General features: G+C 38.8%; 4 protein-coding genes across 4 annotated transcripts; 2 read left to right on the forward strand and 2 right to left on the reverse strand.

Moving 5' to 3' along the window:
- Positions 1-737: 737 nt before the first annotated feature.
- LOC126661782 (uncharacterized) lies at positions 738-1,856 on the reverse strand. Its single transcript, XM_050355648.1, has 3 exons — positions 1,532-1,856; positions 1,325-1,433; positions 738-1,218 (listed from the first exon to the last, which is right to left on the reverse strand). Exons 1-3 carry the CDS (start codon positions 1,854-1,856, stop codon positions 738-740), a joined length of 915 nt encoding a protein of 304 aa, XP_050211605.1.
- An 18-nt stretch (positions 1,857-1,874) lies between these two features.
- On the reverse strand, positions 1,875-3,538 carry LOC126661785 (uncharacterized). The gene is made up of 3 exons (XM_050355649.1): positions 3,346-3,538; positions 2,461-3,278; positions 1,875-2,405 (listed from the first exon to the last, which is right to left on the reverse strand). The coding sequence occupies exons 1-3, from the start codon at positions 3,536-3,538 to the stop codon at positions 1,875-1,877; spliced, it is 1,542 nt and encodes a 513-aa protein (XP_050211606.1).
- Positions 3,539-6,541: 3,003 nt separating this feature from the next.
- LOC126661786 (uncharacterized) lies at positions 6,542-8,437 on the forward strand. Its single transcript, XM_050355650.1, has 3 exons — positions 6,542-7,610; positions 7,816-8,097; positions 8,190-8,437. The coding sequence occupies exons 1-3, from the start codon at positions 6,542-6,544 to the stop codon at positions 8,435-8,437; spliced, it is 1,599 nt and encodes a 532-aa protein (XP_050211607.1).
- LOC126661787 (uncharacterized) lies at positions 8,437-10,221 on the forward strand. Its single transcript, XM_050355651.1, has 3 exons — positions 8,437-8,911; positions 9,021-9,078; positions 9,405-10,221. The coding sequence occupies exons 1-3, from the start codon at positions 8,437-8,439 to the stop codon at positions 10,219-10,221; spliced, it is 1,350 nt and encodes a 449-aa protein (XP_050211608.1).
- The last annotated feature ends 13,065 nt before the right edge of the window (positions 10,222-23,286 follow it).

The following is a 23,286-nucleotide window of genomic DNA, read 5'->3' on the forward strand; positions in this document are numbered from 1 at the left end:
GAGCCATACAATTCCAGACTTCAGTAAACGGGTTTGCAGCAACTAAATTTCTTTCACATTAGCAGCAGCAAGAACAGTCCCTCCCCTAACTGAAGTACTTGTATTCGCATCAACAGATCCAGCGGCAAGAAGATTATTATGCTCGTTTTCAATGATGACCGGAGCTGACACATGAGTTACATTTCTGTCCTGATTAACAACTCTTCTTGACGGCTCGGCTTGAACGACCTCCTGCAAATAGGCAGCAGAATTGCTGGAAACAGCCAAAGTGATGTGAACAGCAGCAGAATTAAATTGAAAAGCAGCAGCAGAAGTGTTGTTAACACCAGCAGAAATATCGTGAACAGTAGCGGCATAATTTATTTCAAAAGCAGAATTTCTTTCAAAAGCATCAGCAGAATTATTTTGAGGAGCAGCAGCAGTAATAATGTGATTTGCAGAGATATGAATAGCTGCATCTCCAAGGTCAGTCCTCACAGCAACAGTATCCAGAGCAGTCCCAACTGCTGTCACAGTCCTTCTCGCACCCGCAAAACTCACTGAGTTTGCAGCCAGTAATTTACAGAACGAAGCGGAAGTATAGTTCCGAGAGTTTTTAATCCAAAAAACCTCATCTAATTTATCCAACCTGGGAGATAAACAGGTAAAGGTAGACTTTCTGTTAATAACGACAGTTCCAAACCTCTCAATCGACGCCTCCATCTCCAACCCTCATTCCAAATAGCGTTAATAGTAACTCATTTTTGGTTTAAGAGATTATAAAGTCTTGGATACAAATTGCAAGCCGGACCATTACACATCCAATTATCATGCCAAAGGGACACAGAATCACCAACTCCAACACTATATTTCAGATTTGCCACAAAAATACCCCAAGCATTTAAATCATTGCAACAAGACTTTCTAATTCCTTTCCAAATAAAAGACATTTTTTTGACATCTCCATTCAGTAAGCAATCCCAATCGACCACATTCGAGCAACACGAAGTGACGTTAAACCAAAGTGAGTTCTTATTATTCATCCTTAATTTCCAAATCCATTTAAACAAAAGGCTTTTATTTCTAATGTTAAGTTTAGAAATTCCAAGGCCTCCTTTATTGAAATCTTTACAAATAACACCCCAAGAAACCTTGCTAAGAACCCGCGAATTAACATCTCCTTTCCAAAGGAAGCGCACCATGTAAGATTCCAACTGAGTCTCGACCACTCTAGGAATACTGAAAATTGACATAAAATAGATCAGAACACTGAACATTGATAAGAACTAACCTTCCCGCAGGAGATAGCAGAGTACCTTTCTATAAAGCCAGCCGAGATTTAAACCGCTCAATAACATAATCCCAAGAGCCACAAGATAACTTCCTGTAAGTAAGCGGAAGACCCAAATATTTCATTGGAAAAGAATCTATCCTGCAGCCAACAACCTGCGCAGCTAAAATAAATCAACCTCATTAACATTAATTCCCATAATGGAGCTTTTATGGTAATTAATAGTTAAACCCGAAATCAACTCGAAGCATCTAAGGATACGCGTCATATTTTTCAACTGCTCAATATCATAAGGGATATAAAGAATGGTGTCATCCGCGAACTGAAGCATCGAGATTGGATCGTGACTATCCGAATAAGAAAAACCTTGAGTAAATCCCAAATCCATTGATCTATCCAGGATGCATTTCAGACCCTCGACGGCGAAAACAAAAAGATACAGAGAAATAGGGTCACCCTGACGCACACCTCTCTTTAGGTCAATCAGATCAACTGGACTACCGTTAACAAGAATAGATGTGGTTGCAGAAGATAAACAACAAGACATCCAGTCTATCCACTTCGCAGGAAAATTCATACATTTCATCACAGAGAATAGAAAACCCTAATCAATGCTGTCAAAAGCCTTATGAAAGTCCAGCTTTAAAACAAGCATTTTCTCCTTTTTGTTAGCTAAATGAACAAGCTCATTAGCAATCATCGAACAATCCTGAATACTTCTACCTTTTATGAAAGCATGCTGATTTTGAGAAACCATATTAGTAAGTAAAGGTGCTAATCTCCGAGAAAGTATCTTCGAAAGAAGCTTGAAAAAACCATTTACTAAACTAATGGGACGATAATCCTTAATATTAGCCGAGCCTGCAACCTTCGGAATCAAGACCATAAAAGACGTGTTAATACCTTTAGGTAAGGTATTAAAACCGTGAAAATCTGCGAAAAATTCAATAGAAACGTCCTTCATAAAAGGCCAAGCTCTCCTATAAATATAGAAGTTAAAACCGTCAGGACCAGGAGCCTTCCTCTCACCACAGGAGGAGAGGGCATCTAAGATCTCGGTTTCCTCAAAACTAAGCATCAGCGAATCTGCTTGAGAATCCGAAAGACGTTTAAAATCCAACCCTGAGATATCAAACTGAATTGTGTCTCCTTTATTATACAGAGATCTGAAAAAATATCGGATATGAAACTCTGATGTCTTTAGGCTCAGAAAAGACAACATCCTCCCTCTGAATAGAAGAAATCATATTCTTTCTGTAATGGATTGAGGCCATACTATGATAAAACTTAGTATTTTTATCTCCTTCCATATTCCATTTCAGCCTGGATTTCTGAATCCATAAAGATTCCATATTCTTCTCTTCTGTCCAAAGATCTTCTTTCAGCTTAGACAGCGCCACTTGCTCATCCTCTGAAATCAGACCCGAGTCCCCTGCTACTTCTTTTAAAAGAATCTCATCCGAAAGTTCTCTGATTCTTTTGGATTGATCACCAAACACCTCTGAATTCCAAGCTTTAATACGCTGCCTTAAATCTTTTAATCTCTGGATGAGATTAGTAGACTTCAAACAGATATCACTCCAGTTGGCAGCCACAAAATCGCTAAAATCCTCATGATCCCACCAAGCATCAACCGAGCGGAACAGTTTAGGACCCCAATCAACTTTATTTGCTGAACGAAAGCAAATAGGGACATGGTCTGATTGACCTCTTGGCAAAGCTGATAAAGACATATTAGGCCAAAGCAAGCTAGCAGTCGTAGAGATCAAGCATCTATCAATACGAGATCTCGAAAAAGAATTTTGCCAAGTAAAAACTCTCCCCTGAAGTGGCAAATCTAACATCTCTGAATCATTAATAAACTCTCGAAGTGCCAACATAGATGGTGTAAAAACCGTTCCATTTAATATTTCCTCTGGGGCTAGCGTTTCATTAAAATCACCACTAATGAAGATAGTGCCAATGAAACCCATATAACTGGTCAAATTCCTCCAAAAAGCAACCCTCTCTGTAAATCAAGATGTGACAGCAAGGTTTAAAATCATACAAAAAGTCCATAACAATACAACGAGGACCTTTGGAAATAGTTACATTACGAAGAAGTACTGAATTCCAAATGAGCACTAAACCACCCGATGCACCAACGGAAGGGACAAAATCAAACTTAAAATCCAAATTTGGCCAAAGATTTTTAATAAGATAATCATCCACGATTTCCTTCTTCGATTCAATTAAACCGATGAAAGATAGATTATGAGTAGCCACCATATTTTTAATGAATTTCTGCTTTCTATTAAAAGAAATACCCCCTCTAAAATTCCAAGAAATAAAGGATAGTGGCACAGACATAAAAAAACAAAAAATCCTTGAGAGGAAAAAAACAAGTTACTGTCTGTTGGGTAATGTTGCCAATTTCTGTGATAACTTCTGGGTCGTTGCTGACTTTGTTTTTCTATCAAAAATTCCCAGGTCATGGTCGATCTGCCAAGTCAAGCTGGCTTCATCTGCTGGAATTGATGGAATCTCCTTCTTACTCTCTAATGCGTTCAATCGACTCATATTTGCAATGTCTGCATCTGATAACTCCCTTTCATCTTCCACTTGTGACTTAGAGCAAGAAATAACATTTCCCAATGGATCAAACTTCTTCAGAGGTCGAAAGGAGGATTTAGCTTGAACTGAGGAATAACCTGGAACCTGTCCCTCCTTTATAACGCCATTTACATCACTAGGGGAAGAAAATTGCAACTGCTGTAAATTTTGGGCAGAACTAACAATTTCATTTGTATTTTGCTGTTCTTGAAAAACTATTGATTGTTCCTCTAAGTTCAGATCTGGTGCTGCTAAAAAAATCAGATCAGCATCTGACTGCGTGATCTTCTGCTGCTGCTCCTTATTAAAATTTACATTCATTCCATTAATCATTAAAGGACTGCGTTCAACCTGCTCCATATGTTCCAATGGCTTTGGAACTTCAGACTGGACTCGTGAGATCATGGCACCCCCTAAAAGTTGCTCATAAAAAGTAACATTCCTGTCTTCCTCAACAAACGAGTTAGCAACGACCGTGTCGAACGAGCTCAAAAGATTAATACCTTCCATAAATGAGTTAATATTCTTATCAGAAACTGAGTTAACCTTGATACACTCTACTTCCTCACCCGAATCTGCCGTAATAGAGGCTGCTATAACTTCATCAAACTCAACTTGTAAACTTGATTCCACCAGAAACACTGTTAGTTTATCATCTCCAAATTGTATATCAACCGAATGATTAATAAAATGACATGAAGTTGAGATTAAAACTAGGCCCGCATCTGTACGCTTCCTCAAATCTACCATGGGATGAACTGAGATAGCTTCCCCAACAGAATCACCAATTAGTTTCAAAAACTTCGACGGCCAATATGAAATAGGGATTCCCGAAACTGACACCCAAACCAAGCGCAAATAAGCGTGGTTATAATCTTCCGCCCACTCCAAAGATTGAAAAAGATCAGCAAGAGTTGGTCCTACATTCATAATAAAATCCTCCGCCTCAATAATCGAAGAAAATATAAGAAGAACCAAATTCCCTCCCATCAATGCTATGTTCTCAGTTTTAATATCTCTATCAAACATGAATTGCTTCGTTTGAAGAATAGATTGTATATCATTCACCCTTGCGACAATTGATCTCACCATCCATTCCGGATTATCCAGAGCTAATGTGTCTTCATGAATATCAACTGTTTGTTGATTAATTATCACCAGAGCCTTCGACTCCTCCGGATACAACGATCCTCCAGAAATCACTTCCTTAAACGATCTCCTATCTCTGATGGCAGGTGAACTGATCTTCTTTGGAACTGGAATTTTCCTCTCAGGCTTAGGGTTGTTGATCATCTTCTTTTAAGGAAACTTTGAAATAAAAGCTCTAAGTTTGAACTTTCCAATTGCCACCATATTCAACTGACTGAGAATCCATGACATAGGTTTAATTGAATCAGATCTGAGAAAACCAAAACTGCAGTTACGTTTGGTGAGCTTCGTTGCCAAGGAATCCCTACTGATAACTCCATATCTTGCAAATACCTTTTCCAAATCTCAGAACCTCCACGTTTTTGGAAAATTCTCAAAATAAATCAGTCTACTCCTCTCACCTGACTGATCCTGTTGTCCATACAAACTATCTGCTGAAAGTTTGTGATCCGGAATAGTGTTCAAGCTAGGGTTAGTTGTTTTTGCTGTGAGGTTAACCAAATCGCTAGGTCGATTGCTGTAAACTGGGACTGTTGAGCTGCTGCTGATGATCCGCGCCTGAAGGTTGCGGTTGCTGGGGTTGGTTGGGACGTGGTGGTTGTTGCTGGCGGGGCAATGGTGGTTGTTGCTGACGGGGCTAGGGTTCCACCTTTCCATGATGCTAAAAGTAATATTAGTTTTAACTCTTTTTCTTTTAACGATCCATGAATTTGAAGGCTCCAGAATTTTTTGATCAGATTTTTTTGTGGACAGCAGACTTCTCAGTGAATGAAAGATACGTTTGGATTAAAATATATGGGGTCCCTTTTGCAGCTTGGAGTGATTTTTTTTTTCAGGAAAGTGGGCAACAAATTTGGCTCCTTTGTTTTAGCTCACCCCATGGTTTTTTTGAAGGAGAGAATGGACTGTGCCTCAGTTTTAATCTCTACTGGTATGGACAGAATTGATACTTCTTTGTCTATTTTGATTGATGGAGTAGAGAAGACTCTTCATGTTCAAGAATCAGATTTTCCGGTTTTGTTAGCAGATTATATGGAAGAATCATCTATTCCAGTTTCACAAAATACTTCTATGGCGGGTCCAAAGGCTGCTCATGTGCCGAGTATTGCTCCTTTTCCACTGCAGAATTCAGCGGATTCAGATAGTTCCTCGATTAATTCAATCAATTCGAAAGCCACCTTTCCTGTTATCGACTCTCCTTTCATTACCCAGAGAAGGAAAATAAAAGCTATCAATACACAGGGGACTATTTTTACTCCATCAGCTTCGCTCTCAGCTGCAACTTCTTCTTTACAGCAGGATCATATAGAACATCGTAACAAGGTTTTATCTCTGCCTTCTTTTAATTGTAATATGGATGATGTTGAACCAGTTTCAGAATTGGAGCATACTTGGCGCACTGGAATGGAGCTAGGAGTTTTTTCAGCAGTTAATAAGGATGATATTATTAATCTGTTGTTTAATAGTTTCTTCAAGGATGCCAAGAATAAATCTTGAGGGATTTATTCTTTTCCAGGTTAATAATCTCTCATGAATAATACATTTAACTGTATTTCTTGGAATTGTCGTGGGGGTTTGTCTTTCTCTAGGAAGCAACGAATTGTTCGTTCCATGGTTACCAGGAACAATCTATCTATTCTGGGTCTTATTGAAACTAAGCAAGAGTCTTTTGATGATTTTTCTATCCGTAGGCTATGGCCTAATCTGGATTTTGATTATTGTTTTACTTCTTCTATTGGTGCTTCGGGTGGTTTGGTGTGTATTTGGAATAAGGGTTTGATTATTCCTTTCAATATTTCCAAAGGCAGTAGGTGGATTTGCTTGGATTTTTTATGGCGTTCTTCTCATATAGGATTTATTCTTATTTATGCTAGTAATTGTTCTAGTGAAAGGGCTCTTTTTTGGAACGAAATTAGCTCTCTATTTATTGATGACATTTGCTGTTTATTGTTGGGTGATTTTAATGAGGTTCTTATGCCGTCAGAAAGACTGAACTGCAGCAGATTTACTACTTCAATGCATCAATTTTCTGAATTTATTTTTGGTTCGAATTTGCTAGAGTGCCCTCTGCAGGATCGGTTTTTCACCTGGCAAAAATCGATTTCTAAATTGAAGTTGGACAGATGCTTTCTCTCTGGGAATTTTGCAACAATTTGGCCGAATTATTTCTTCTCTGCTCTTCCTAGGAGCATTTCGGATCATGTGCCGCTTTTGTTTCGTTCTGAGGTTATTATTGACTGGGGCCTAAAACCGTTTAAATCGATAAATGCCTGGTGGGATCATCCAGATTTTTCTAGCTTTGTGTCTGATTCTTGGACTGAAATTGGTACTAAGATTCGCTCAGGGTGTATTGTTTTGAAGCTCCGCGAGCTGAGAGTTCTGATTAAGGCATGGAACCATTCGTTTTTTGGCAACCTTAATAGCAAGTTGGATGACGTCCATCAGTCCATTCATCGTCTTGAGGCTACTGCGGATTTTGTGGAACTTTCAGATGTAGACAGGTCTTCCCTTTCATCCCTTCACTCTGAAAGTTTTATTATTTCCAAACAGCTTGAATCTTTATGGCATCAAAAATCTAGGATGAATTGGAATTTGTATGGTGATAGGAATACAAAATTCTTTCATTCTATTGCTTCTGTGCACTCCAGGAACAATTTGATTACTGAAATTATGATTAATAATATCAATTATAAATCCCCACTTGATATCAAGGAGCATATTTTTCTTTTTTTACAAAGATTTGTATAAGAAGAATCGGCTGATCACATACTCTCTGGAGGCTTTATATTTGCGCCGTTTGTCAGACTATCAAGCAGCTTCTCTTACTGCTGGCTTTTCAGAGGAGGAAATTTGCTTAACAGTCATGGGTAGTGATGATAATAAGGCTCCAGGTCCGGATGGCTTTAATTATTTTTTCTATAAGAAGGCATGGAAGGCTATGAAGTCGGATATCATAGGCCTTTTTGAGAATTTTCACAGGACAAGTTATTTTCCTCCAGGTATTAACACAGCATTTCTGGTGCTTATTCCTAAAGTTAAAGAGGCAAATAATATTTCTGATTTCCGTCCTATTAATCTGATTAATGGTATTTTCAAATTGATTTCCAAGGTGTAGCTAATAGACTTTCACCTCTGCTTCCTCTGATTATTTCGGAAAATCAATTTGGTTTTATCAAAGGTCGGAATACTCATGACTGTCATATGATTGCTACTGAGGTTATTCACTTAGCTGCTAAACGCAGAGATTCAATTGTCCTTCTCAAATTGGATTTCAAAAAAGCTTTTGATAGTATTTCCTGGGACTTTATTTTGAAGATGTTATCTAGATTGAATTTTGATGATACTTGGATTATGTGGATGTCGTCTTTCTTCAAATCTTCTCAGCTTTCGGTTCTTGTTAATGGTAGCCCAACTAAGAATTTTTGATGGGGAAAGGAGTAAGGCAAGGTGATCCTCTTTCTCTTATGCTTTTTGTTCTTGCAGTGGAAGGATTAAAAGCTTTAATTGTTCAAGCAGTAAGGCTCAATATCCTAGATGGGGTTCATGTTGATGGTTATCCAGAGCCATTATCTATTCTTCAATTTGCGGATGATACTTTGATTTTTGTTCCTAATGACTTGGATATGATCAAGAAGCTTCTTCGGGTTCTGCGGTGTTTCGAGGTGATCTCTGGCCTTTCAATCAATTATCAGAAAATTTCAATTGTTGGGATTAATATGGATAATGATTCTCTCTTGTCGGCTTCCTCTATTCTGAACTGTTCTATCAGTCACTTTCCTATCACTTATCTCGGCCTTCCGCTTTCAGTTAAACCTATTCGGGCTACCTCCTGGAATCCCATAGTTGATAATTTTCAGTCTCAGTTGGCAAACTGGAAGGGCAATCTTTTATCTCCTGCAGGTAGATTAATTTTGATCAAGTCTGTTTTAAGTAGTCTTCCAGTTTATTTCATGGGCTCTCTAGTTATTCCGCAGTCAATTGTTTTAACCTTAGACCGTTGCATGAAAAGATTTCTTTGGTGTGGTTTGCCAGAAGGAAAAGGCATTTATTAAGTGTCGTGGGATAAGGTTTGTGTTCCTTTTGATAGAGGTGGTTTAAATTTGATTCCTCTCCGTTTTAAGAATCAAAGTTTGTTGTTGAAATGGCTCTGGAAGCTGTTGATTGACAATAATTCTCTATTGTATCATGTTGTGATTAATAGTTGCTCAATTAATTCGTGGCATGACCTATAGAATTGAAACGTTTTGCATTTATCACATTTATGGAAGGGTATTTATGGATCTTGTATCAAGAACTTGGCGATTTGGAATTTATTTGTGGGTAGTCTTTCGGTTAAAATCGGCAGAGGCTTAACTGTCAGATTTTGGACAGATTTTTGGTTGCCTTCTTAAAGCATTCCAGCTCCTCTGTCAACAAGATTTCCCCGCCTGTTTTCCCTTTTCAGTAACCCTCATATTTCAGTTTCTCATATGTTCAGTAACATGCCGATTCAGTTCACTTGGCGGAGACGTCTGCGCATCGGAGAGCAGGAAGAGTTGGAGCTGCTGCTAGCTGAGCTCAATTTGGTTACTATTAACAGTAACGTTCTGGATACTTATAGCTGGATGGGTCGTCCAAACTCCTTCAACTGCAGGTCAGTTTCTCGTCGTCTTCAACAGGGCCATTCAGTCCAGAATCGGCTTCAACGTGGTGCTTTGGCAACTGGTATTTGGAAATGGAAAGTTCCTCCTCGGATTCAGTTTTTTGCTTGGTTTCTTGTCAAGGACAGGTTATTTTCAAATGCTTCCCTTGTGGCTAGAGGTATCATCAATTATGATCTTATTGGTTGCTCCATTTGCAATGAAATTGAAACTAGTATTCATATAGTTTTACATTGCGAATTTGCTTGGAAATTTTGGTCCGTCATCTTGAGGAATTGTGATATTTGTTGGGTTTCTTCTCCATCCATTGAAGATTTTTATAACTTTTGGTCTTCTCTCTCGATTCCGGTATATAAGGATCTTTGGTGGCTTGTTTGGTTTTTTGGTTGTTGGAAGTTTTGGAAAGCTAGAAATAACCGAGTGTTCAATGATGGTGCTTCTTCTACAGATTCTTTGGTTTACTTAGTCATTTGTAGAGCGGTTTTGTTTTATGCTTCTTTTCATCCTCATTTTCCTTATTCAGGAAATGATGTGTTTAGATGTATTGATTATTTTGTAAAGACTATTTGATTGATCCTTTCGGATTTTTGCCTTCTACTTCTTGTGATTGTGCCTTATAAAACCATAATTTATCCAAAAAAAAAAATTATGCAACAAAAAGTTACGTAGAAAGCAGCATAAAAATTGTTAGATATAGTGTCTTTATAAAAATCTATTACATAAAAGTGAAATAATGTAATTATCATCACTAATGTTGAAATATGCTCACAAATCAATTATCGTTTTGACATATCAATTTTATCTTTCAAGAAATTCAGTTGAATGATAAAATGTTTCTTTTCTCAAATAAAAAGAAATATTTTAAATTTAAAAAATTATATTAATATTAAATGATTATCAATAAACTAACATATTTATCATTGGAATATTTTTTGCAAGCTCTCATGTAATCAATCTTATTGCCTGTGTGCAGTTGAATGATAATATTAAAATATTTCTTTCTCAAATAAAAATATTAATATTAAATGATTACCAACAAACTAACCTGTGTATCATTGGAAAGAATGAATTTCAAGCTCTCATGTAAACAATACAATTGTCCGAGTACAAAATTTGATGATGTGTTAAAAAATACAGTTACTTCACGAATTATTATCAAAAGTTGAATTCTGATTATAACTGATAAAGATCAATATCAAACTTAACCAATTGTAATCTCCCGAAGAAGAGTCATTTTCAATGTGTAATAGATATTCATTGATATTAAAATCAATTGTACACCAAAAATCATCAATTTTTGCGTGTTTTTGATATTTAACATAATCTTTTTTCTTGGCATAAAAATCATCAACTTTCATTTTTTGGCATATTTGTCCATATAACCGTTTCCTTCAAAAAATTAAGCGCAAAACGGCGCCGTTTTACATTCTAAACGACGCCGTTTCACATCCCGTGGACAAATATGCCAAAAAATAAAAGTTGGTGATTTTATATGCCAAGAAAAAAAATTTATGTTAAATGCCAAAAACACGCGAAAGTTGGTGAATTTTTATGCAATTAAGTCTTTATAGAATGGGGTAACTCAAAAGAAAGTAGTTTATGTAGACTAAAAATCATTAATAATTAAATATAGTTTAAAATATGTAGTTTAAAAAAGGGGGAAACTCATGAGAAAAATTTATTTATTGAGAATTAATGAACAAATTCTATTTAGTGAGAATCAATTATAGGATTACATTGGTCCTCTCAATTATATAAGTACTAGTCGTAAACTTGCGCATTTGCGCGGAATCTAATTAGTAATTATATTTTTTAACTAAATTTATATAAATATGGCTAAAATTTACTTTTTTAATCTCATTTTATTTGTCACTTTTTCAAATTTTTGATGTCCCAAAAAGAACTTCAAATTTACATTAATAACATATATTTTTCTTTCTTACCCAGAATTTTATATATAAGTGGACAAATAAAACTAATGAAGTAGTTGATTATATTATATTTTCAATATAAAAAATGATATATATATATATATATATTATTGTAAATATGTGTGACAATAAAAAAGCGATAAACAAAATATAACAAAGGGAGTGATGTTTGACTTTTGCAGTTTTTTTGCAAATTTTTTAGCAGTTATTTTTTATAGTAAAATGTGAATTAAATGTCATTATTTATTGTTGTAATTTCCTGAAATACATGTTTTGATAAATTATTTACACCTTTACTTGCCAAGTTTTGATTTTGATTTTTTTATCTTTTTTTATTTACAAAAAATACCTTTTTATTTTTTAATTTCAAAAATAGTTTTTTTCGGTTTTCAATTTTTTCGGTTCGGTTGACCGAACCGAACGATATTTTTTTTATATAGTGTAAGATTAGTGTATGTATAGTATTTATATACTGTTAATTTTTATTTTTTATAGATTTTTTTTGTGGAATTTCTTTTTTGTTTTTTATAGTGTAACAGTAGTGTATATGTAGTGTTTTTATGGTGTTTATATAGTGTAACATTAGTGTAAGAGTAGTGTATATATAGTGTATAAGTAGTGTATTTATGACATTTTGTGGTGTTTTTTGTGGTTTACACCATGAAACACTGCAAATACACCATAAACACTGGAAAAACACCATAAACATTGTAAATGCACCATAAATATACTAAAACGGCATAAATACACTATAAATACACCAAAAATACACTAAAACGTAAATATATTATAAAATTACTATAAATGCACCGTAGATCAATTTATTTTTTTACAAAATCAGTAGCAATAAACAAATCTATGAATAAGAGAAGACAAAATAAATAATTATATGAATAATAGAATAATTTTATAAACAAAAAATTATATATTTACAATAATTTATTTACAAAATATTTAAATCATTACAAAAAACCTAAATAATTACACAAATCTAAACATGAGTCGAGAAATCCATAGCGCGAATGGAAGAGACGAACGGACTAGCGCGAACGGAAAAGACGAACGGAAAAACGACCGGAAACGACGAGAAATCCATTAGAAGTAGACGAACGAAAGCGCGACCGGAAAGACGAACGGAAAAGACGAACGAAAAAATAATCAGAGGAGATAAACTGAAAATGAAATGAAAAAGAAGAAGAAAAGAAGAAAAAAAGAAGAGAGAAGAAGAGAGAGAATAGAGAGAAAAAAAAGGTGGCTATGTAAAAGTTTAACCTAAAATGAGATAAAAAAAATTTATATAGTGAGTATTTTTGGTAATTAAGTTAACTTATTAGGTAACGTAGGATAAGAGAAAAAGATGGGACAAAATAATGTAAATACTTTACCAAAAACAGATATTTTGGAAAATAATCCCTTATTTATAATCTTTTTTGATATTCAACAGATATGCTTGTGTGATATGGTTGTTTTATATTTATTAACAGAAATAGTGTTTATTGTTTATTATAATCAATAATCGCGTTAGGGAAGGTTGCGTGCTTGTTTAACTTTTGTAAAGAATTTTTTAAATTACAAAATCCTTGTACTAATTATTTTGTAAAAAATATTAATAATTTCAGTAATTAATAAAATATATTTATTTATAGCTATTGGATATTTTGTATTATATTAGATTGACCTTTTAAAAAAATTATATATAAATATATATAAAAATAAAATTTAACCTTTTAATATAATTTAATTTAAAATAATACTACTTTAACATGAACCAACCTGGAAGCTTGATATTGACTTGAATATGAAGACAACTGTTATATGAACAAAACAATAGTTTTTATTGAGTGATGTCCAAATTAATAATTTTAGTCCATATTTCTTTTAAAATTTTATGTTTTAGATTTACAATTTAAATTTCAAATAAAAGTGGGATCTGTTATTTGAAAAAAAAAAGTAGTTAATTATAACTTAGAGGATGTGAAGTTAAATTTATATAAAAAAAATTATTTTTTTTGTTAATATTATAAAGTATTTTTTTTGTTCTTAGTTACTTTATATAATCAAGTTTTGTTGATGGATAAACAGAAGAAATATATTTTAATCCAATATTTTATAAAGTGTGTTTCAAATTATCGAATGATTCTTTGTGCTAATTTACAACAAAGCAAAGGAAAAAAAACATATTAAATGCAACAATTTTAAATATTTCATATATTTTATTGAGATGATTCATTTTTCATAATTTTTTTGCTATTAGTCCGGTTGTTGTTTTGGTAATGCAAATAAAAAATTGAAATTTTAATCAAATTTATTTAATATATGTGCCGTATAATAAAAAAAAAGAGTCGAACTACAACTTACATGTAACTTCCAAATTTTAAAGCAATTATACTACTATTTATGTATCTGTTCGTCTGGAAATATTCCTGACTCGAATCTTTGAATTTATAATCGGGATCGGTTTGAGGTTTGATACTTTAACGAACCTATTCAGATATTCACAGGGCTTGTTTGGTTAAAAACACTTAACCACGTGATTTAAAAGTAATAATTTGGGAGCTACGAACTCAGGCGAGATTAATACCGAAAACTACTCCTAAGTTAAAACAATCCCGAGATTGCGAGATAAAAAGCACTGGGCTTGGTTTTTGATTGATCGATTTGTTGATCCAAAAATAATGAAGTTCTGAGCTATTTATAGCTCCTCATGATCAAGATTCCTAATTTAACTAGGACTAAGACTTTAAAAAGAAAATCACTCCTAATGAGTTACAAATTCCTAATAAGTAGAAAAAGCAATAACAAAAAGGCTTTCCTTTAGGCTTGAATCCCTTATAAGCCCATATGAAGCTCTTTATCCAGCAATCCTTTGGGCCGGTGTAAACAATTTCCCCAACACGATTGAAACATTTATTTTCGGGCTTGTTCTTTTCTTAGTCCTTCCTTTGATAATTCCCGGCCCAACACTGAGGCCCAAACCACTGCAAGGAAATTTTTAAAGGGGTGCGTATCTATTGACCTTTCGGTACCCCCTTCGTGCCACGTCATCACCAGCTGTCCTCCACGATGTCACGTCTTAACTCCACGACCTTTCGGTTTCCTCTGATTTTCTCTTTTAAGAAAAATACCATCTCATTTCCTCATTCACCTACTCTCTCTGCATTTATCAAGCTTTCTTTCTCCTCAGCAACTCCAAGTAATCTACTAAGTCTTCTCTGGTAAGCTCTCGGCCTCGCCCTTTCTATATGTGAATCGCCCCTTTAATTAATCGCCTAACTAAGGTGTTTTCTTACTTTGCAGTTACCATGGCTGCTCCTAATGATACCATCGCCACCCAAGTGACCGATAAGATCAACGAGATCCACACCGCAGCTCCGAACACCGATTTTCAGGTAATAATCAAAACCAGTGACGATCAAGAGTGTGTTGGTCCGATTCTAGTTTCGCCCAGCCATTTATGCGAAATTGCTACTCCGTTTCCTGAAGAAGTCCCACCACGATTCTCACTCGCTCATCAGTCTTCTATCTGGGTGAACACAATGTTGGCCGACCGAGCACAAGGGTTATCAAGAATGGGTGAACCGATTAAAACCTCATTTCGGCCAACTGTGGAAAGATGTTGGAATATATGACATGATCGGCCTCTACAAGGCGAGCAGACCAATAGCAAAGCATTATATTATGGGTGCTTCCCTCTTCTGGTCGACCGCTGTCAACTGTTTTTGCTTCAAGTTTGGTATGATGACCGTCACTCTTTTGGACATGGCTGCAATTCTAAACATCCCAGTAATCGGCGAACGTATCTCGCCCAACGTGGACGCATATATCCCCATTTTCAAGCTGATAAAAGCCCAAAGGAGCTACGGTCCATTCGTCAAACTCTTTATGGGCGAGGAACCCTACAAGCCCGACACGAGAAAACACATTGCTTTCCTTGCCTTTTTCGTGGCGAAATTTGTTCTTTGCACTTCATCATTCAGAGTCACAACTGACTGTTTTACACTCGCCACTGTTCTGGCCGAAGGACGGAAATGCAACCTAGGCGAATTTATGCTGGCTCACTTGTACAGAAGTATTAATGAGATCGCTCCTCATGCCGAACAACGGGTCTTCCAATGCCCTAGTGGTCCACTATGGGTCCTTCAATTATGGCTCGCCCTTTACTTTCCCGAGCTTTTTGAAGTCGGCCCCCATATCAAAGCCGAACTGTGCGGTTATCAATTAATCGATGCTGGTACTCGCCTCCCCCACGTCCTGGATGTTATGGAGGTGTTTACCAACTCCGTTCGCACTTCAGAGCTACTTTGCCCGATTTTGATTCTGAAATATCCTCCATCTTGGTTATACCTCGGCTGGGACAGCGACGATACAGAAGAAGCAATGGCCGACCCCAAACGGAAACTTGGAGGTCAATATTGGGGCAGCTCCTTAAAAAGCATAAATTTGATTGCCGGTTTGGAATATAACCCTAGTAGTATAGAAGCTTACTGCCCTAACTATGTGGCTCAGCAATTCGGCTACAATCAAGGAATTCCCTGTCGTTTATTAATCTCCGTCAATAATCGCGGGACCTACAAACCCTCAGTAGAAAACTATGCCGATCTTCAATTCATAACTCGTCTTAATAGAGCCTATTTCCCCCCTATATGAGAAATTTCTCGCCCCTCTATCTTACCAAAATGTACCCCTGAATTTGATAGCTGGTGGGCTTGGGTTGTAGAATCGTGTTTCGACCTCTCTCCAAAAGAAATCATCTCTCTTCATAATTTTTCTTTACCTCCTTTATCAAGAAACCCAACTCATGCAGATCTATTTCTTTTGCAGGCACCGAAACGTGCAAAATTCGAAGGTAGCCTATTCCATCTTTTTGAAATTTCTAGGTTCGAACGTTTATATAAATTCAAATACAACCCATTAGATCGGCCAGGTATGAACCTTAGAATGTAGCGTCATAGACGAATTGCTAGGACTAAGTACAACGAAAAAATGAAAAAAGTTTGGAAAGAAAAATATGAAAAAACTTATTCTTATGAATTCTTCTTAGCTCATATTCGCCCTAAATTCAAATATAAGAGTCCACCAGTTCCTAAGTGCAACATGTCCACCACAAATCCAATTAAAATGCCTAAGAAACGAATCAAAAAATCTCAGCCAATCATAAAAAGCGAAGGGGTCACTTACACTGGCTTCAGATGCCCTTCTGATGTCGAGGCGATAAGTGAACTGATCAAAAATGGCTATACTAGAATACCAGGTAACAAAGATAACATTTCGCCTTTAAAAGTTTTCTTCATTTTGTACTGACTATTGCTTTTCAGTTGGCGTGCCGAGGTGGGGTAAAGGAGACGTTTATGACACCGACGGCGAAGCTCCACCGGAAGCAAAGAAGTCCAGACGTAAACGCCCGACGTCTAAGAAATCATCCAAGAAGGAGCCGAAACCGAAGAAAGTGAAGGCTGATCTTTCCGGGTCTCGCCTCTTTGATCCCACTCCTTCTGATCCTGAAACAAATCGCCCTTCCAGGAGTGCTCATTCATCTTCAAGGAGTGATACCCAGACAGGGGACGATCAAACTTGCGACGAAGGCATCTCCCTTCAAGAAAACCGCTTGTCTCAAAAGACTTTGTCTGAGGTAGCCCCGACGGTGTCACAAATGCTCAACTTCTCACCGCTTCCTTCTTTGCATTCGCCGCTAGGTTCGGACCTGGTGAACCTCCCAGCTCGTCTCGCTGCTAAGACTAAGGTACCTCATTTTTGCTCATTATCGCCTTAATAGTAGTCTTGTCAGCTAATTTTCTATTATGGCAAAACATGGCAAATACCTGATGACACTACGGCGAAACACGAAGACCTGGCAGCAAAAGCAGCGGCTTTCCTTAATTCTGATAGTGAGGATGAGGAATTGCCCATGCCGGAGAGCGAGACACAGGCCGAAGTCACTAGTGGGCCTTCTGAGAGCTGGGGCGACCACCTGGATGTTGTTGGCTCGTTGAAAGCCCAAGGTGTAGCTATTTTCAAGTCGCCTGACGACTTTGAAAAACATAAAAGAGCTGCAACTGCCCTGGCCGACGCTCCTCCAGATATTCTTAGCGAGAAGGCTCGTGGTGCCATGGTCAAGCTGTCTGCATCGCTCCCTGCCTTTCAGAAAATTTATGATGAGGCGACGCAGATCCAGACGGAACATGACCAATTAACCCTTCAGGAGGCCGAGACCAAGGAAAAGCTGGAGGCACTGAAGACTTCTGTGAAATCGGCCGTTTCAGCTTTAACTAATCGCGGGGACCACGCCAAGGAGTTGCAAGATAAAATATATGTCCTGAAGCTCGAGCTGGAAACTGAAGAGAAGGGCATATGCGAACTGGAGGTCTCTATGGACAAAAGCTTGCTCGAAGGGGTTGACGTGAAGAAAAGCCGGAATATGCTGAAACAAAGCATTGCTAAGATGAAGCCGAAAGTGGATGAAGCTCGCAAGTCTTTCAGCACTGTTCGCAGTGAAATCGGCGATATTTTCAGCCATTTTTAGATTTTTCCAAGCCCAAAACAATTTTATTATTTTTATAATTTTGTAATACTTGAATTTTAGTACTTATTGATCGGCCTGGGGGCCGTATCTGTTTGATTTTAACAATTTTAATATTATTCGGCCAGAGAGCCGAAAGTTTTGTCATCATTTACAAATTGCATATGTTAATGTCTTATTATTACTTATCACACTATCGGTCCGTAGTTGGTCCGATGTCAAATAATTTAATTATTAACAAAATTTTACAAAACGTTGAGAAAAACAGAGTGCCCGTTGAAAAAACTCAACTGATGTGAACAGCCGAAATTTAAATGGTACTACCAAATGATCGGCGTTTATATGATGTCGCCGAGCATTCCATGAATATTTATCATTTCAGGATACTCGGCGGAACTCTATGGTTGAAACTTATCTTCGTTGGCTCCAAACAGCCGTCGATCAACATTCTCCCAACAACTGGGGACATATTTTTTTAGGAACTGACCATTGATCGCCCTGTCGTGCTCTTCTCCATCAATATTCGCCAGCAAGTAAGCACCGCCTGTTAACTTGTTGGTCACAATAAAGGGGCCTTCCCAATTCGGGCTCCATTTGCCGAGCCGATTATCTTTATGGCCGATAGGCAAGACTGCCTTCCATACTATATCGCCCACCGTAAATGTTTTTCGTTTCGCCCGTTTGTTGTATGCCCTTTCGACCCTTCTTTTCTGGGCTTCAAGGTGATCTAACGCCGTCAATCTTTCTTCGTCAAGGTCTAAAGCGTCTATCCCCATTTTATCGAAGTAATCGTCCTTGGATAATTTATTCTGGTATCTGCGGCAAGTAGACGTAACAGTCAGCTCCATTGGCAACATTGCATCATAACCATACACTAATCTGAAAGGTGAAGTCCCGGTGGCCGACTTTTGACTGGTCCTATTCGCCCAAACTGCTTCTGACAAAAGCACATGCCATTGTTTTGGGTTCTCTTCAATCATCTTTTAAACTATAAGCTTGATAGCTTTGTTCGTGGCCTCGGCCTGTCCGTTGGCTTGGGCATAGTATGGTGTTGAGTGTAACATTTTTATCTTCATTTGAGAATCCCACCAAACTATATCGCCTCCTGTGAAAATCGTCCCTTGATCTGTGGTTATAGATTCAGGCAACCCGTGTCGGTGGACGATGTACTCCTTGAAAAACTTTATCACAGCTTCTTGCGTTGGTTATTCCAAGGGCTTAGCTTCGACCCATTTGGTGAAATAGCAAGTGGCGATAATTACAAAAGTATGGTCATCTGACGAGCCAGGATATATCTTCCCTATTAGGTCGACTGCCCATCCTCTAAATGGCCATGGCTTAATAATGGAGTGTAGCTCTTTGGCCGGGAGATGCTATATAGGACCACATTTCTGACAGGCTTCGCAACCTTTAGCGTATCTTATGCAGTCTTGTTCCATTTTCGGCCAATAAAAGCCGTATTTATGGATGCTGCATCTCATTCTAGGGCCCGCCTGGTGAGCGCCCGCTATCCCTTCATGTACCTCGGCCATTGCAAGCATTGCTTCTTTTGGGCCGATGCACCTGAAGAGTAGCCCTTCAAAGCCCTTTTTGTATAATTCGCCGGCCAACACAACGTAATTTAGGGCTAAAGTTCTCAACCTTCTATTCGTGGGATCTGGCTTTTCGAACCAATTCAAGAGCTCGACCCTCCAATCTTGGGTAACATCCAGCTGGTAGATAGAGAATTTCTTCTCGTCGATGGTGATGCCCCCAGTGTGGAGATTCGGCGCTTCTCTTTCTATCGCATCGAACTGGAGATTTACCTTGTATCCACTACCGTGCTGAGCTAGATCATTCGCGACACTATTATCGGCCCTCTCTGTATATTCTATCCTCGTATCCTGAAAGCCTTCGATCAGGTGTCTTGCCTTATTGCAATATCTTATCAATAACTCGGACTCGCATTTGAACTCTCCAATCACTTGTTTGATGACCAACAAAGAATTGCCTTTTACGTTGATCGCCTTTGCCCCCAGCTCGGCTAAAATCTCAAGACCGAATATTAGGGCCTTGTATTCTGCCTGATTGTTGGTACATTCGAACTGGAGTCTGAATGACAACTGGTAAGATGCCCCCAAGGGCGAGATGATGTGTACTCCGGCGCCTGCCCCCTGGCTCGTCCTGGACCCGTCGAACCACATCTCCCATATGGAAATATCGCAAAAATTAATTGTTTCCTCCCTGAGGGTAATACCAGGGTGATCGGCCAAGAAATCTGCCAATACTTGTCCTTTCACTGCTCTTTGGGGAACATACACTAATGTGAATTCGGACATCGCAATTGCCTATTTCCCAATCCGATTTCTCAAGTACGGTTTTGATAGAACATACTTAATGATATCGGTCTAGGATAGTACGTACACTACTACTGGCAGCATGTAGTATCGCAGCTTGCAACATGTGAAGTATAGGCACAAACACATCTTTTCTATGTCGGTATAGCAAATTTCTGTGTCCGTCAGCCCTCGGCTCAGATAGTAGACTGCTCTTTCGACCCCATCATCCTCTTGGGCGAGCATACAACCCAGAGATTCGTGTGCAGCCGATAGATACAGCAACAATGGTTTATTCGGCTCTGGGGGGGTCATGACCAGAGGTTTTGCCAAGTAATCTTTTAAATCATCAAACACCCTATGTTGCTCGTCCGTCCATATCCAATCATTGGTCTCTTTTCCTCGTAGAAAAACACTCCAACTGCGAAGTCGGCCTGCTGTGTTTGCTATGAATCGCCTAAGGAAATTAATTTGACCGATGAGCCTCTGGAGCTGCTTCTTGGTTTTGGGTGGGTCAGTATTGATGATCGCTTTGGCTTTGTTCTTATCTATTTTTACTCCCCGCTGGTGAACCAAGAAACCCAAGAAGTTTCCAGCCGAAACACCGAACGCGCATTTTAGAGGATTCATTTTCAACCCGTTACATCGTATGCGTTCGAACCCTTTCCGAAGATCGGCCAGATGGACTTCACTGGTATTTGATTTGTCCACCACGTCGTCGATGTAAACTTCAAGGCAATCGAGGCCTCTAAACATTTTGTTCATCGCTCTCTGATATGTTGCCCCCGCGTTCTTCAAGCCGAAAGACATGACGACCCATTCGTACGCTCCAATCGGCCGGGGACATCGAAAAGCCGTTTTAGAAATGTCCTCTTTGCTGATCGGTACTTGGTTGTACCCAGAATGTGCGTCGAGAAAACTGAGTATCGTGTGCCCCGCTGCTCTGTCTATCAACATATCGGCCACAGGCATCGGGTATTCGTCTTTAGGTATGGCCAGGTTGAGGTTTCGAAAATCTACGCACACCCTTAGCTTTCCATTTTTCTTCATCACTGGTACGATGTTGGAGAGCCATTCGATGTACTGGGCTTCCCGAATAAACTTGGCATCTTCCAGACGCTTAATTTCGTCCTGGATGAGGTTATCCACTTCCCTTGACATTCGTCGGGGGGGTTTCCGAAACGGCCGAAATCCACTTTTCAAGGGGAGCTTATGTTCGGCGATATCGGGATCAAGGCCCGGCATCTCATCGTACGACCAGGCGAAGCAGTCGCGGAACTCAATGAGTAAAGCGATCAGCTGTCCTTTGAATCCCTCGTCTAATTCGGCGTTGACATATATAGGCTTGGGCGATTCATCTGTTCCCAAGTTCACTTCAAGAAGATCGTCTTGTACTTGGGCAGGATCATCTTCTAATTTCCCTGTCGCCAATTGTATATCCCCAACTCTCAGCGATCCTGTTGGATCTTGATCTTGGTCCTCGTAGATGCATTCAGCTGATGTAATGTCATATAGTGAGGTCAACTGCCTGATCTTCTCCCTTAACTCTTTATGTCGTGCTATCATCCTGAACTCTTGAGGATAGTAGATAGGCCTTTTCCCCCCAGGGTCATTGATATTGGCCGATCTGAGTTGACTACTAGGCGAGGAACACTTGTCTCCCCTTTCGAACTAAGGGATTGTATGTTGCGCACTTCCTCGTCATATAAATGTGCTTCGAGCACGTTATGGTCTTCACCGAAGGGGTTGGGATCGCCCTGTACGACTTCGGCCTCACCGTCATCTCGCCATTTGAAGAGCATCTGATGCATGGTCGACGGTATACACATATTGTAGTGTATCCAATCTCGGCAGAGTAAAATGTTGTAGTTGCTCCGGGCATTGACCACAAAAAACCCTTCTTCAGTTTCTACTCGCCCTACCCTTATTCGGAGGGTAATGTATCCCTCGGCCGGCGTCTCGCCTCCTGCGAAATCAGTCATGTAGACATCAGTCGGGTCAAGCTGATCCCGATTTATGCCGAGTTTCTTAAGCATTTTCGCCGGTAGTATGTTAACCCCAGCTCCATTATCAATAAGGACCCTGTTGACCGACACTCCATTCACATCGGCCTTGATGTAGAGCGGTCGAATGTGCCTTGTCATTCTTGTTGGGGGTTTGCTAAGCGATACTACTGCCGTGCTGTCGGCGCTATTTCCTTCCGGAACGATTACATCGCCTTCTAACGTCGCCTTCTGTCCAGGCTTGCTTCTGTATGAATCGGGGAGCGTGACCACCTTTACTCCGTATTCGTCCCTTACCACCGGGACCCAAGCTTTTAACACCCCCTTTTTGTAAGAAACGTTGACCTCGCGGTCTTTAGGCAATTTCGCCTTCAACTGTCCATCTTGATGAGACACGAGCACATCTCTGTAGGACGGTTTTTTGCCAGGATCTACTTTCCCCTGGTGAACTTCTGTCGTGCAGGTTGTGTCGGCCGAATCCTCCGCTCGGGTTGCTTGCTTCGGAACCAATATCTTCCTGACTTTAGGGTGTCGCTGTTCGTGCGACTCGGTGATCATATCGGACCGGTTCTTGACTCCCAACCTCTCAACTATAGGTCTGTTCCCTTGCTCGTCTCTAAGAGCCAATTTCGTATCATGATTCGCTCTCGACTCTTGTCTCAACCTTTGCATTCGCCTTTTTTGGGTTTTCGTCATACGAGGGGTCTCCTCCGTTGGCCGAAAAATCCTTTTGAATACGGTGGTATTAGACCCCCGCTGTGGCTGATGCCTCTGCCACTACTCCGTGGGCGATCTAGGTTTAAAGGTCTTGGGATGCTCCCTCGTGTTCTCGCCTCCCTTGACTTTCAAACACGTACTGCATGATGGGC

The sequence above is a fragment of the Mercurialis annua genome, linkage group LG8 (genome assembly GCF_937616625.2).
Source record: "Mercurialis annua linkage group LG8, ddMerAnnu1.2, whole genome shotgun sequence".
NCBI lineage: Eukaryota > Viridiplantae > Streptophyta > Magnoliopsida > Malpighiales > Euphorbiaceae > Mercurialis > Mercurialis annua.